General features: G+C 47.5%; 3 protein-coding genes across 3 annotated transcripts; 2 read left to right on the top strand and 1 right to left on the bottom strand.

The window, feature by feature from the left end:
- The first annotated feature begins 2,759 nt into the window (after positions 1–2,759).
- LOC128710107 (uncharacterized) lies at positions 2,760–9,847 on the top strand. The gene is made up of 7 exons (XM_053805148.1): positions 2,760–3,002; positions 3,085–3,422; positions 3,499–3,705; positions 4,701–4,980; positions 8,880–9,122; positions 9,205–9,542; positions 9,619–9,847. Exons 1-7 carry the CDS (start codon positions 2,760–2,762, stop codon positions 9,845–9,847), a joined length of 1,878 nt encoding a protein of 625 aa, XP_053661123.1.
- A 618-nt stretch (positions 9,848–10,465) lies between these two features.
- LOC128709762 (trypsin delta-like) lies at positions 10,466–11,549 on the top strand. Its single transcript, XM_053804781.1, has 4 exons — positions 10,466–10,523; positions 10,596–10,879; positions 10,951–11,282; positions 11,351–11,549. The coding sequence occupies exons 1-4, from the start codon at positions 10,466–10,468 to the stop codon at positions 11,547–11,549; spliced, it is 873 nt and encodes a 290-aa protein (XP_053660756.1).
- Positions 11,550–12,176: 627 nt separating this feature from the next.
- LOC128710103 (trypsin beta-like) lies at positions 12,177–14,449 on the bottom strand. Its single transcript, XM_053805145.1, has 6 exons — positions 14,174–14,449; positions 13,771–14,105; positions 13,495–13,681; positions 12,840–12,854; positions 12,431–12,765; positions 12,177–12,369 (listed from the first exon to the last, which is right to left on the bottom strand). Exons 1-6 carry the CDS (start codon positions 14,447–14,449, stop codon positions 12,177–12,179), a joined length of 1,341 nt encoding a protein of 446 aa, XP_053661120.1.
- Positions 14,450–15,113: the final 664 nt, after the last annotated feature.

The raw sequence follows: 15,113 nt of genomic DNA, 5'->3' as shown, positions 1-15,113 counted from the left end.
CGCTGCTTCTTCTAGGGCTAATGAAGCTGTCCAGCTCAAAATCTCTATAAAAACAATAGGACAACAAACAATAGGAGCTCGCCGCTACTATTGTCCATACCACTTCGCACCGCGTGTTGCCGCTGAGGCAAAAAAAGTAAGGTAGAAATGTTTGTGTTGTTAATATGAGGTGGTTTTTATTTGCTAAAATGAACAATACATTAACAATAATTACACACTAAAAAAGAGCGAACAATTACGGGACATTGACACGTCCGTTCTTCACGCCGGTCGGGAGCAGAGAGAGAGAGAGGGAGAGTTTAGCAACTCTGCTTTTGACGCCGAATGTCAAAAGGGAGTGCTTGACGTCTTGAATTTTATCCCAGCACAGGGTGGTCTCAACAGAAATAAAACGTTTAAAGTAAACCCTAAAAATCTAAACAGAATAGCGTAGAATTTACCTTTTTATTTACTCTACAAACTCATTGTTTAAGAATTGGTTAATTCATTGGTTAAGGACTTGACTCGATACGGCCAAGCAGTTTTAACGAAATAAAAAAAAACGCTTAGTTTAATAGCAAGCAGGACCATATTTTTCGGTATCGATTCTTTTTTTTTTATTTTAGTTGATACAATTATTCTCCGGTCCAGCAGTGTTCATATGGCACACACACACACGTATGGTTACACACTTCAAACGCGGGGCCGCGAGATGTATAGGAGCTGGGAAGAGATTTCTCCAATGTCACGTACTGGCCGAGCCTAAAATCCGTAGTGTCCCAAAATGAGGTATGTTCGTCTCAAATGCTCCGGTATTGTTCGAAAGAACTTATCGGAAGATGGACATATTAGTTGGGGGCCGAAAATAAAGGTTCATCGAATGGTTCCTTTAAGTAGACCATATCATGGTTCCAGCCATGGCCATCCAGGAGCAGGAAGATGGATTTCTTGTGTCTTGTTGTTTCGAACGCTAACGTGAACGTGACTAAGCACCACCTCCTCAGTCACTAGAGGCCGACGCAACATTGGGGATAAGCGCGGCCCGTCTGTGTGCCAATGCGCCGTATCTCCAGCATTCGAGCCAGTGAGTACTCTTTATGGACTAGGTATCCGGAGTCTCGCATATACAGCAATGACCTTGATTTCCATGAGGCGAACGTGTGAAAAATAATGTTGTGAAACCTTTGAACGCTGTCATCGGTATCGATGACTCAAGCTAACACCGGTGAGACGAATGGCCTAAACACTGTCTGGAGACGAGTCCTGCGACACGGTGGAGCTGGCCCGATCATCCGGGTCTATATACAGTTATAGACCGCCTAAAGTCTTTACAGTTAGCATCACGCAATAATTGGAACACAAAGGACGTGGTCACAAATACACCTCCGACAGTCAAACGCTGACGTTTGTGACACCTCGGATGGGCAACGTCTAAAAGTTAGCAGTGGTAGTTGGCTAGTGTACTGTGTGGCAAGTGTACAAATCGGTGTCTATGTTAATTGAACGCTAAGGCCGTTTTCAGTCCCTTGTGGGCAGTCTTCGGTTCACAGGCTCCGTGGTATGCGCTGCTGTAGGAGAACGCCATGTGGGCAATGCCGCCACTGCAGCTAAAGACTCGTGTGGTAGGTATGTTGAAGGGTGACTTTTGAGGCGGGGAGGCTTAACAACCTTCAACCTCTAGTCTATACGTGGATTTTACCTTACCAAACGCGAGGGGAGTGGACTGATGCACTGACAGTTGTCATGCGTAGCTGTCCTTGCTGATGTCGTAATCACCTCGAACGCCTGACATCTAACCAATGCTCATCGCGCGTCGCCGTGGGAGTTTTGTTAGCTTCTTGTAAGGGCAAATGTACCCAGAAGGCCTATTGCTGACGTAAATGTCTTAACAGACCATCCGCCATAGGTTCTGAGGCGAGGAGAGGAGTTGTTAGTCCGTAGGCGCTTCGGCGAACCGGGCAGTGCACTGACCTGGATGTGGGTTCTCTATGAAGATTTTCTCCTCCGACAATCCAAAAGAAAAAGGGTTTCCAACCGGAGTTGGAACCTACTTATTTATTTAACCTTCCTACTGCTGGGAGTTGGGTCCCAGACAACTTTTTACTTCCCTACTACACGATTACTGGCTACTTATTAGCACGTGGGAGAACTTCCTCGTCGGAGATCGGAGCGAACTGTTCTTGGTACGGACATGGTGCCGTTGTTATACCAAATTATGTACCATCTTTCACCTCGTATGTCGAAGATGTCGGTATGTGTGTCCTGTTTTCCGCGAAATAATCGTTTCGAATCTCTGTCCTATCGTCCTAGCTTTACCGGTTATCTAGTTTGGGTTTACCTATGAACAAGGAACTCATTGTTTTCGTCTTGTCCTGGCAAAATTTCCCAACTATCATTTTGTTTTAGTACTCCCTATTCTTCCTAGGTGGCGCTTTTTCGTGTCTTGGCTAACCAGCACGCTGTGGTCGCCACAGTCATAAGTTTTTGAGCTTTTAAAAAAGAACCGTTCGTTCTTTTTTAACGAACCTTCGTTCTTTTCAAACAACCGCAAGAAGTTCACGGTTCTGATTCTTTTGGCACATCTCTAGGTACGGCACACACTTATACGTGTGCTCTATTTGCTAACCTTGAGAAGGATCGCCGTGCGAACGAAACAAACACTTTGCACAGCTGGCCCAAATGTGATGGGTGCTTGTACGTATGTCTCTACCTAATATAAATCAGTACATGTGTAAAAACGGAGTCTTTTATTGTGTGATTCGAACGAGTCGTGATGTAAGATGGTGCCATGGCTATTGTCAATTGTTGTAACGATCGTTTTAAGCGAAGAAGCGTTGGCGATCGAGAGTTATGAACCACGCGCCACCGGACGTATCGTTGGTGGACGGGATGTAGAAATTCGAGACTTTCCGTATCAGCTATCAGTGCAAAATGATGGGTACCATGTCTGTGGAGCCTCGGTCGTGTCCAACCGTTTAGCATTAACTGCCGGTCATTGCTGCTTCGGTGCCGACGTGGCGAAAGTAAGTTGTTTTTATTTCCGCACCACGAGTGCGTGTAACGGTGAATACGAAAAAGTAATTTAACATCTGCTGCTCCCAAAAGCTCTCCATTCGCGGAGGAAGTACATTCCACGGGGACGGTGGTATGTTGTTTACCGTCAACTGGTTTAGCATTCATCCTCAATATGATCATGATAATCTAAACAACGATGTGTGCGTGCTCCGGATCACTGGAACATTCCTGCAGCACCCAAACATAGCAATCATACAAATAACCAATAGTACAACCATTCCCGGCGGTGACCAGGGAATTGTTTCTGGCTGGGGTGCAGTGGAAACGGATGGAAACTCGGTATCGCATCTAAGGGCGACGAAAGTGAAAATTCTGACCCAGACACAGTGCAATAAGCGGATTCGGAATTCGGTTACGCCCACAGCAAGGTTTGAATGAATGATAATGATGTTGTTGTTTTTTTGTTGGTCTAAAATTAATTCAAACCTCTCCTTATCTTTGTAGCATGTTTTGTGCCGGTAATGTAGGGAGGTCCATTTGTGTCGGCGATGGTGGAGGTCCTTTGGTGTACCAGCAGCGTCAAATAGGGATCGTGTCGTTCATCGTAAAGGAGTGCGGAGGGACCGAACCGGCAGTTTACACGCGCCTGTCCAACAAAAGCGTACAGGATTTCATTACAATGGAGATTTCCAACGACCAGCTACGCCAATTGTTGGAGCGCCTGAACGGATGAACCTGAGGACGCATTACAATTTGGTCTTTACCACTAAACTGGCAACCAGATGGGGTGTACCGTTGTAGTTTCATTGATGTTTTGTACAACCGCCATATCACGTTACACATTCGAAAAGAGGCTCGGTAGACGGTTGCCCAAACAAGAGCAATTGTTTTTCTTTCACCTTCGTTTTGCATTTTATGACGACGATGATAAGCGCAAATTTATGCCAACGCTTCGTTGTGACGTTGTGGACGAGTTTGTTTGCCGCACAGATGCGTTAGGGGTTGGTAGGCAGAATCTGGCTAGAGACTGAAAGACCTCAGCTACAGAAAGAGGTGCTAGGTTGATAAGAAGCGGATGTGAACCATGGAGGAAGCGAGGAAGAGTTATCCCGGGACAGCTGTGGCGGGCCTGTCCTCAGCATCCACAAGATAACCCAGACCAGGACCCCTATATCTTCTGTTTACCGTAACGCATGAGAGATAAACGCCCAATTTTGGTCAGTTCTTTGATATAAGTCCCATCAAGTTCCACGAGCGCTTACATTAGGTCGTGAATGATCGGAGTGGATCGTAAGATTTGAGTTTGAAGGTGTACGAACAGATACTGCAGGCTAGAGAGTGCGAGTCGTGGCCGAAAATGCGCCAGCTATTACTGCTGGCCGTACTGATAGGCGGTGTGCTGTGTATGACCATCGGTAAATCGAAACTATCCGGAGAATCGGCAAACTGCTGACTGTTCGTTTTTCGGTCGTTACGATCGCTTGCAGATCACCACAAGTACTACTATTCCCGGCAGCCCACGCTGTTCCGCTTGCTGCGAAAGTATAACCTGTGGCCCAGGAATCAAACGGTGGAGTATGAGCGACCGGCTCAGCAGCTCAACGTACCGAATCCGTTCATCTATGGAGGCGACAGTGTTGCGATTGAAAGCTTTCCCTATCAGCTATCGTTGCGGCTTGAGTGAACGCACGTTTGTGGTGCCTCAGTGATTGCCGAACGATGGGCATTGAGTGCGGCACACTGTCTGCGGATCCGGAATATTGTCCGGCGGATCAATATTTTCTGCATCCAAAGTTTGACCGGGAGATACTGGACTACGATGCGGCCGTGATACATGTGACGGAAAGTTTCCTCAACGATCCGATACGTCCGGTTAGTCTGGGTAACACCAACACGATCTACCCGATTCCTTCGGCTGCTGTCGTGTCCGGTTGGGGAACAGCGAATGATGATGGATACACACCGCTGATACTGCAATCGCTTGAAGTTTAGAAGCACCCGTGATCGGTGTTAGTCTTGTCTTTATCCATAAGGCTGAGTTTAATGCGTAAGTGTTTCCGACCACACAATCGGAAAACCCCAATCTGCTCACTATCTGGTTCGTTCTATCTTCACAGACAAATCTCAACACTGTGGAAGAACGTCGGCGTTCGGCCTATTGTTTACACAATAAATTCGCCGAACGAAAAGCGCTACTTTCAGCAGGTGACCAAAACGCTCTATCTCACGGATTCGCTCCGCTCCGAACCGCAGCTAATATTCAAACCCAAACGAAAGTAAAATCATGTCATACACGTCGTCACACGACCGCTCGAACTCTGTTATCGAACACTTAATGTTAAGCTAAATGTATGGATTATTTGTGTTTTGTGTCTTGCGTTAAGCTATAGAGAGCTCCCTGCGATACGCTGCACGCGCAACGCGTACGTTCTGGAACGCCCCGTTTTATGTTTATTTTCGGCTTTATAACACGTTTGCAAAGCGAATCGACCCATTTTAAGGTAGACAGCAGCGGACGAAGCCTCGTTGGCGTATTTATTTATTTACTCTCAGGTGTCTGTATCCTATCGCAACCTCACGGCCAAGTATTAGCTGGATAACGGGATGTGCAGCATCATAATAGTCAAATGCATTTCAAGAATCGATCTTAGTTTGGTTTTAGGCTTTACTGCGTGACGATGTGCGCACGCAGAATCAACACTGGAATACCTATGTTGTCGAAATAAACTGTACGCGTGCAACGCTAAAACGTGGTCCGCATAGAGATGGGCAAAACGGTTCTTTTTGATGAACTCGAACGACACAGCTCTTTTTCAAAAAAGAACGAATCGTGAATCGCTTTTCTTTCGTTCATTTTCGTGCTAATATTTAAGAATGTTATTATATATAATATTTTTTTGCGTATGTTTGGGATTTTTTGTATTTGATACCACTTGTTAATGAATCTGTAGCGACCAGGACGCCACCTGGCGCAAAACACGCATAGCAGGGAAATAAGATCCTTTGGGAGTTAGGAAACAGTGACAGCATGAATACTTAAAATAGTACAGCTAGGGGGTGCACGTTGCACTGTGCGTATAAAAGCGTTGGCGTGATCAACCAGGCTCTCTCTCTCGCTGCTTCTTCTAGGGCTAATGAAGCTGTCCAGCTCAAAATCTCTATAAAAACAATAGGACAACAAACAATAGGAGCTCGCCGCTACTATTGTCCATATCACTTCGCACCGCGTGTTGCCGCTGAGGCAAAAAAAGTAAGGTAGAAATGTTTGTGTTGTTAATATGAGGTGGTTTTTATTTGCTAAAATGAACAATACATTAACAATAATTACACACTAAAAAAGAGCGAACAATTACGGGACATTGACACGTCCGTTCTTCACGCCGGTCGGGAGCAGAGAGAGAGAGAGGGAGAGTTTAGCAACTCTGCTTTTGACGCCGAATGTCAAAAGGGAGTGCTTGACGTCTTGAATTTTATCCCAGCACAGGGTGGTCCCAACAGAAATAAAACGTTTAAAGTAAACCCTAAAAATCTAAACAGAATAGCGTAGAATTTACCTTTTTATTTACTCTACAAACTCATTGTTTAAGAATTGGTTAATTCATTGGTTAAGGACTTGACTCGATACGGCCAAGCAGTTTTAACGAAATAAAAAAAACGCTTAGTTTAATAGCAAGCAGGACCATATTTTTCGGTATCGATTCTTTTTTTTTTATTTTAGTTGATACAATTATTCTCCGGTCCAGCAGTGTTCATATGGCACACACACACACGTATGGATACACACTTCAAACGCGGGGCCGCGAGATGTATAGGAGCTGGGAAGAGATCTCTCCAATGTCACGTACTGGCCGAGCCTAAAATCCGTAGTGTCCCAAAATGAGGTATGTTCGTCTCAAATGCTCCGGTATTGTTCGAAAGAACTTATCGGAAGATGGACATATTAGTTGGGGGCCGAAAATAAAGGTTCATCGAATGGTTCCTTTAAGTAGACCATATCATGGTTCCAGCCATGGCCATCCAGGAGCAGGAAGATGGATTTCTTGTGTCTTGTTGTTTCGAACGCTAACGTGAACGTGACTAAGCACCACCTCCTCAGTCACTAGAGGCCGACGCAACATTGGGGATAAGCGCGGCCCATCTGTGTGCCAATGCGCCGTATCTCCAGCATTCGAGCCAGTGAGTACTCTTTATGGACTAGGTATCCGGAGTCTCGCATATACAGCAATGACCTTGATTTCCATGAGGCGAACGTGTGAAAAATAATGTTGTGAAACCTTTGAACGCTGTCATCGGTATCGATGACTCAAGCTAACACCGGTGAGACGAATGGCCTAAACACTGTCTGGAGACGAGTCCTGCGACACGGTGGAGCTGGCCCGATCCTCCGGATCTATATACAGTTATAGACCGCCTAAAGTCTTTACAGTTAGCATCACGCAATAATTGGAACACAAAGGACGTGGTCACAAATACACCTCCGACAGTCAAACGCTGACGTTTGTGACACCTCGGATGGGCAACGTCTAAAAGTTAGCAGTGGTAGTTGGCTGGTGTACTGTGTGGCAAGTGTACAAATCGGTGTCTATGTTAATTGAACGCTAAGGCCGTTTTCAGTCCCTTGTGGGCAGTCTTCGGTTCACAGGCACCGTGGTATGCGCCGCTGTAGGAGAACGCCATGTGGGCAATCCCGCCACTGCAGCTAAAGACTCGTGTGGTAGGTATGTTGAAGGGTGACTTTTGAGGTGGGGAGGCTTAACAACCTTCAACCTCTAGTCTATACGTGGATCTTACCTTACCAAACGCGAGGGGAGTGGACTGATGCACTGACAGTTGTCATGCGTAGCTGTCCTTGCTGATGTCGTAATCACCTCGAACGCTTGACATCTAACCAATGCTCATCGCGCGTCGCCGTGGGAGTTTTGTTAGCTTCTTGTAAGGGCAAATGTACCCAGAAGGCCTATTGCTGACGTAAATGTCTAAACGGACCATCCGCCATAGGTTCTGAGGCGAGGAGAGGAGTTGTTAGTCCGTAGGCGCTTCGGCGAACCGGGCAGTGCACTGACCTGGATGTGGGTTCTCTATGAAGATTTTCTCCTCCGACAATCCAAAAGAAAAAGGGTTTCCAACCGGAGTTGGAACCTACTTATTTATTTAACCTTCCTACTGCTGGGAGTTGGGTCCCAGACAACTTTTTACTTCCCTACTACACGATTACTGGCTACTTGTTAGCACGTGGGAGAACTTCCTCGTCGGAGATCGGAGCTCCATGCTCCTGTTCTTGGTACGGACATGGTGCCGTTGTTATACCAAATTATGTACCATCTTTCACCTCGTATGTCGAAGATGTCGGCATGTGTGTCCTGTTTTCCGCGAAATAATCGTTTCGAATCTCTGTCCTATTGTCCTAGCTTTACCGGTTATCTAGTTTGGGTTTACCTATGAACAAGGAACTCATTGTTTTCGTCTTGTCCTGGCAAAATTTCCCAACTATCATTTTGTTTTAGTACTCCCTATTCTTCCTAGATGGCGCTTTTTCGTGTCTTGGCTAACCAGCACGCTGTGGTCGCCACAGTCATAAGTTTTTGAGCTTTTAAAAAAGAACCGTTCGTTCTTTTTTAACGAACCTAGATCGTTCGTTCTTTTCAAACAACCGCAAGAAGTTCACGGTTCTGATTCTTTTGGCACATCTCTAGGTACGGCACACACTTATACGTGTGCTCTATTTGCTAACCTTGAGAAGGATCGCCGTGCGAACGAAACAAACACTTTGCACAGCTGGCCCAAATGTGGTGGGTGCTTGTGCGTATGTCTCTACCTAATATAAATCAGTACATGTGTAAAAACGGAGTCTTTTATTGTGTGATTCGAACGAGTCGTGATGTAAGATGGTGCCATGGCTATTGTCAATTGTTGTAACGATCGTTTTAAGCGAAGAAGCGTTGGCGATCGAGAGTTATGAACCACGCGCCACCGGACGTATCGTTGGTGGACGGGATGTAGAAATCCGAGACTTTCCGTATCAGCTATCAGTGCAAAATGATGGGTACCATGTCTGTGGAGCCTCGGTCGTGTCCAACCGTTTAGCATTAACTGCCGGTCATTGCTGCTTCGGTGCCGACGTGGCGAAAGTAAGTTGTTTTTATTTCCGCACCACGAGTGCGTGTAACGGTGAATACGAAAAAGTAATTTAACATGTGCTGCTCCCAAAAGCTCTCCATTCGCGGAGGAAGTACATTCCACGGGGACGGTGGTATATTGTTTACCGTCAACTGGTTTACCATTCATCCTCAATATGATCATGATAATCTGAACAACGATATGTGCTTGCTCCGGATCACTGGAACATTCCTGCAGCACCCAAACATAGCAATCATACAAATAACCAATAGTACAACCATTCCCGGCGGTGACCAGGGAATTGTTTCTGGCTGGGGTGCAGTGGAAACGGATGGAAACTCGGTACCGCATCTAAGGGCGACGAAAGTGAAAATTCTGACCCAGACACAGTGCAATAAGCGGATTCGGAATTCGGTTACGCCCACAGCAAGGTTTGAATGAATGATAATGATGTTGTTGTTTTTTTGTTGGTCTAAAATTAATTCAAACCTCTCCTTATCTTTGTAGCATGTTTTGTGCCGGTAATGTAGGGAGGTCCATTTGTGTCGGCGATGGTGGAGGTCCTTTGGTGTACCAGCAGCGTCAAATAGGGATCGTGTCGTTCATCGTAAACGAGTGCGGAGGGACCGAACCGGCAGTTTACACGCGCCTGTCCAACAAAATCGTACAGGATTACATTAAATTGGAGATTTCCATCGACCAGCTACGCCAATTGTTGGAGAACCAGTACGGATGAACCTGAGGACGCATTACAATTTGGTCTTTACCACCAAACTGGCAACCAGATGGGGTGTACCGTTGTAGTTTCATTGATGTTTTGTACAACCGCATTATCACATTCGAAAAGAGGCTCGGTAGACGGTTGCCCAAACAAGAGCAATTGTTTTTCTTTCACCTTCGTTTTGCATTTTATGACGACGATGATAAGCGCAAATTTATGCCAACGCTTCGTTGTGACGTTGTGGAACGAGTTTGTTTGCCGCACAGATGCGTTAGGGGTTGGTAGGCAGAATCTGGCTAGAGACTGAAAGACCTCAGCTACAGAAAGAGGTGCTAGGTTGATAAGGAGCGGATGTGAACCATGGAGGAAGCGAGGAAGAGTTATCCCGGGACAGCTGTGGCGGGCCTGTCCTCAGCATCCACAAGATAACCCAGACCAGGACCCCTATATCTTCTGTTTACCGTAACGCATGAGAGATAAACGCCCAATTTTGGTCAGTTCTTTGATATAAGTCCCATCAAGTTCCACGAGCGCTTACATTAGGTCGTGAATGATCGGAGTGGATCGTAAGATTTGAGTTTGAAGGTGTACGAACAGATACTGTAGGCTAGAGAGTGCGAGTCGTGGCCGAAAATGCGCCAGCTATTACTGCTGGCCGTACTGATAGGCGGTGTGCTGTGTATGACCATCGGTAAATCGAAACTATCCGGAGAATCGGCAAACTGCTGACTGTTCGTTTTTCGGTCGTTACGATCGCTTGCAGATCACCACAAGTACTACTATTCCCGGCAGCCCGCGCTGTTCCGCTTGCTGCGAAAGTATAACCTGTGGCCCAGGAATCAAACGGTGGAGTATGAGCGACCGGCTCAGCAGCTCAACGTACCGAATCCGTTCATCTATGGAGGCGACAGTGTTGCGATTGAAAGCTTTCCCTATCAGCTATCGTTGCGGCTTGAGGGAACGCACGTTTGTGGTGCCTCAGTGATTGCCGAACGATGGGCATTGAGTGCGGCACACTGTCTGGACGAGGCACTGTTCGCATCCGCTGTAAGGGCTGTGGAGCAACGTTGTGGTTGGCATCGAAGTGAGTGTGTATTTTTTTGCGTTCGAATCCTCAGATTACGTTCCGCGGTGGGACTCCACATCGATTGGCCGGTGGTTACATATTCCCGGCGGATCAATATTTTCTGCATCCAAAGTTTGACCGGGAGATACTGGACTACGATGCGGCCGTGATACATGTGACGGAAAGTTTCCTCATCGATCCGATACGTCCGGTTAGTCTGGGTAACACCAACACGATCTACCCGATTCCTTCGGCTGCTGTCGTGTCCGGTTGGGGAACAGCGAATGATGATGGATACACACCGCTGATACTGCAATCGCTAGAAGTTTACATGCAAAGGCAGCAGCTGTGCTGGTCCTCCTGGATAGAACGGTACACCGATCGGTAAGTGTCTTGTTGAGTTCGAATAGCAAGTACCTACGGTCAGCATAATTGGTGCAAATCGTTTACAGCATGATATGTGCCGGTGGTGGAGATTATGGAAAAGACGTCTGCCATGGTGACAGTGGCGGACCACTAGTAATGAATGGATATCAAATAGGAATAGTGTCGTGGGGGACCAATATCTGTGCAATAAACCTTCCCGGCATATACACATCCCTCCAGAACGATGAAGTACGTGCGTTTATTACTATTCACACTGGCGTGTAAAGCGGCGCACAAAGAGTGCTCTCTTTAGGGAGCTTTGGCAATAAAATCCACCGTACGAAATAGAGAAGCAGATACTCATTTAGATACTACACAATATGGAGCTATTTTTAATTTCCGTTTAGCAGCACAAGCATTGGAAATGCTTGGGTTGCGTGTGTCCGGAACATGATTACAGCTTATTGTGTTTACGTTCCAACAGGTATCAGTGTTTGGGTGTCAGCTATTACTGACCGTAGACACGATCACATTCATCCACCTCCCGTCATTACCTTGGTGGCACAATTTCGGCAGTTTTGGAAGCAATTTACTAGCAGAGACACTCTATTTGGGCACTGGGAGTTCGGATGGGAAGTTTATTGCTGTAAAGAGTAGCAGATAAGGCAGCAACAGATTTATCATTGTACCTGATAGCGTAGCGAACAGCGGAGCAACAGGTACCGATGCGTAAGACCAAAGGTAGATGACGGGGGGGTTTCACTCCCACTGTCATGTTTTCCCATAGCGTGTGATAAGAGCAGAGAGTTTGGTGATGGGCAAGAACTTGCTTGTACTGTTGGAACCCAAGCGATGGGCGAAGCGTAGTTAACTGATGCGGAAGTACGTATAGTGCCTTGATGAACTCCAGGTCTAAACATTCGAATGTTCCTGAATGAAGCTTCTGATAGTGGGATGGGCAATGCTTGCGTACACCGACGGTAGGTTACCGGAGCAATCGGAGACACCCCAGGAAGCGATGCCCATCTGGTAGCCGTTAATGACTAGCGGACCTCCACTATCGCCGCCACACGTATCCCGACCGGGTTGGCCAGCACAAAGCATACTGCGGGATACACCATGTTACTAGACTCTATCGGGGCAATGTTGTTCACCACGGTACTTACTCCTCCGTTATCCACTCAGTGGGCCAGCTACTGCGACACTGCTCCATGGTAATCAAGGGCACTTCGACAATCTGCAGCAGCACTGGAAGCGAGTTTGGGACGGACTGAAGACCCCATCCGGTTGCATTGGCGCCCGTTCCTGGACCGAAACCGCTAGTTGCAGGCGGTAACGCTACTGGTGCAATGAATTGTCCCATAATGTCTGTTGTCGATTGCAACAGACTGACATCGTACTCTATGGTGTACTCACTAAATCGCGGATGGTTAATGATCTGGGCGATGCTAAAGATGGTTCCACCGAACAACCGATTGGAACTCCCCGCTCGCAAAGTCATCTGTGGGGAACATTGCGGGTTCTTGAAGGGTTTTGTACTTAAAGATGGCTCTGTACGCCATTTGGTCACCTTACCTCATTCATTTGTGGCTGTGGATAGGTACAATGTGCGGCGGATAAAGCCCACCGTAGAGCGATCACGGATGCTCCACACGCATGCACTCCGGTCCGTCGCAAAGATAATTGATACGGAAAATCTTCAATGTTGGCATCTCTTCCACCCACGATTTTTGCATTCCTTCCCACATTTAGCGTAGCGATTGGAGGTAAGTTTTCAGCACTACCAGGGCGTCTTAGATTGTATTCTTTCCACACGTCAACATCAGAGCCGGAGACCAACAAGATGCAGGTGGTGAAAAGCGAGATGCGCCGCAAGTATGCAACCATTTCGGAATGTTTTTCACCGTACGGTAGAAGCGAGACTAAGGGCACCTGTATCGGATGACCGTTCCGTTGGGATGGCCTATTTATGGACGACACAAATCGAATGATTAGATAGCGTTGGGGCGTAGCCCGTGCGTGGCCCGGATGCTGACCATTGCTGCAAGCCGTGAATCATCCTCCGCTGTTTCTTCATCACAAGAGATAATTGAAGCTCGTTTCATATGCAACCACACTGTCATCATAGTCTTCCGATCCGATTGATAGTCAGAGGGTATGTATTGCGTTAGAGTTTTTTTTTTTTAATTTTCCAATCTTCCCTCCTATGTCACAAAGCGAACACTTAAGCTCCGGTGTGCTGGTTGATGAAGCTGCGGATACCGGCATTACCAATGTTGGCGTACACACCCGGGAGTGGTCCACCGCACTGCACAGCACCCCACGATACAACACCGAACTGTGCTCCACCAGTGACCAGTGGGCCACCGCTGTCACCGTTGCAGGAGTCGCGACCTTGCACACCAGCGCACACCATGCTACACAGCGAGTGGTTGAGATAAAAGCGAGGTTAGTTTGGCTGTGCTAGGTTATCAGATTTGGAAACATTCACTCAGAAGGTACTTACGCGGCAGTGATGCGTCCAGCTCCCCATTGCGAGCTGCAGGTAGCCTGTGCAACGACCGGGATGTTGACGGCGTGTAGGTTAACTGGCAGCGCTCCGCCGGGAACGGTCAGACCCCATCCAGAGACGACGCTGTTGGTACCGGCAGCGAAGTTGGTACCGCTGGCAACCAGGCGGATCGTGGCAATGTTGGCACCGACGAACGAGGTGGTGATACGGATGACGCACACATCGTTGTTCAAGTTGTTGCTGTTGTACTGCGGGTGGTTGATGATCTGGGCGGCCTGGAAAATGACACCACCAGCGGTACGGCTAGCGCTTCCACCGCGGAAAGTGATCTGTGAGGTGAAGGAAGGGTGTTAATGCACCGCCGGGCAGAGCTGATTGCGGGTTTCGAGACACCTACCGAGTTGGCACTTGGCATCGGGAAGGTGCAGTGAGCAGCGGACAGCGCCCAGTTGCCCGAGATAACCGAGGCACCGCAGATGTGGTTGCCGTTCTGGCGCAGCGACAGCTGGTACGGGAACTGGCCGATCGGGACGGTCGAACCACCGACGATGCGGCCATTGTACTCGGCGCGGGAACCGGCATCAATGCGGACCTGCTTGGACAGCCAGAGGCTCTCCTCGACGCCAGCCAATGCGCCGGCAACGAACAGCGACAGCAGGATGAAGGCCTTCATGGTTAACTCGTACTGGGGGAACCGACAGTAATACGCTTTCCTGGGCCACCGAACGGTAGCTTTTATACGTGCCCTCTTATCGTACCTAGCCGCCTCCATGTTCGCCATGTTCGGCCGGCAATCTGATCGTACCGAGCAAGTTAATCGATCGATTGCGATAAGGGTGCGAAAATCAATAAAATCGGGTAATTCCAGGCATTAGGTTCGCAGGCCAAGATAAAATTGTCTCACCCTGCACCCAGTGGATCCGTTATCGATGGTAAACCCGCTTTAGACGGCCGATATTTTCGGGGAAATCTCACCTCGTTACGGATTTACAACCTGCCTCTTGGGGGAATATTTTGTAAACGTCGTAAAACCGACACTACGCGTGCTGCAGATACAGCGACGGTTGGTGCAACAACAAAAGAACCTTTTTGACGTCATATCAGCAAAATGAGCTGCAAAATCTTCTCTGGTTTTTTTTTTACAACTTAGTGCTGAAAAGGTGGTATTTTGGGACTATGATCTCCTATAACGCATTAGCTGCGCATTCATCGTGCTCGAATATCGTTAAGTGAAGAACGCATCACGTCCAATAGCAGCACAAATACTGCAAATGTTTTTCCTCAAGGAAAACGCGATGTAAAGATTGTATCATTTGTCAATGTCGTCTGTAATGGCC

This window comes from Anopheles marshallii, chromosome 2 (assembly GCF_943734725.1).
Source record: "Anopheles marshallii chromosome 2, idAnoMarsDA_429_01, whole genome shotgun sequence".
Lineage (NCBI taxonomy): Eukaryota > Metazoa > Arthropoda > Insecta > Diptera > Culicidae > Anopheles > Anopheles marshallii.
This window is presented reverse-complemented; position numbering and strand designations above follow the sequence as displayed.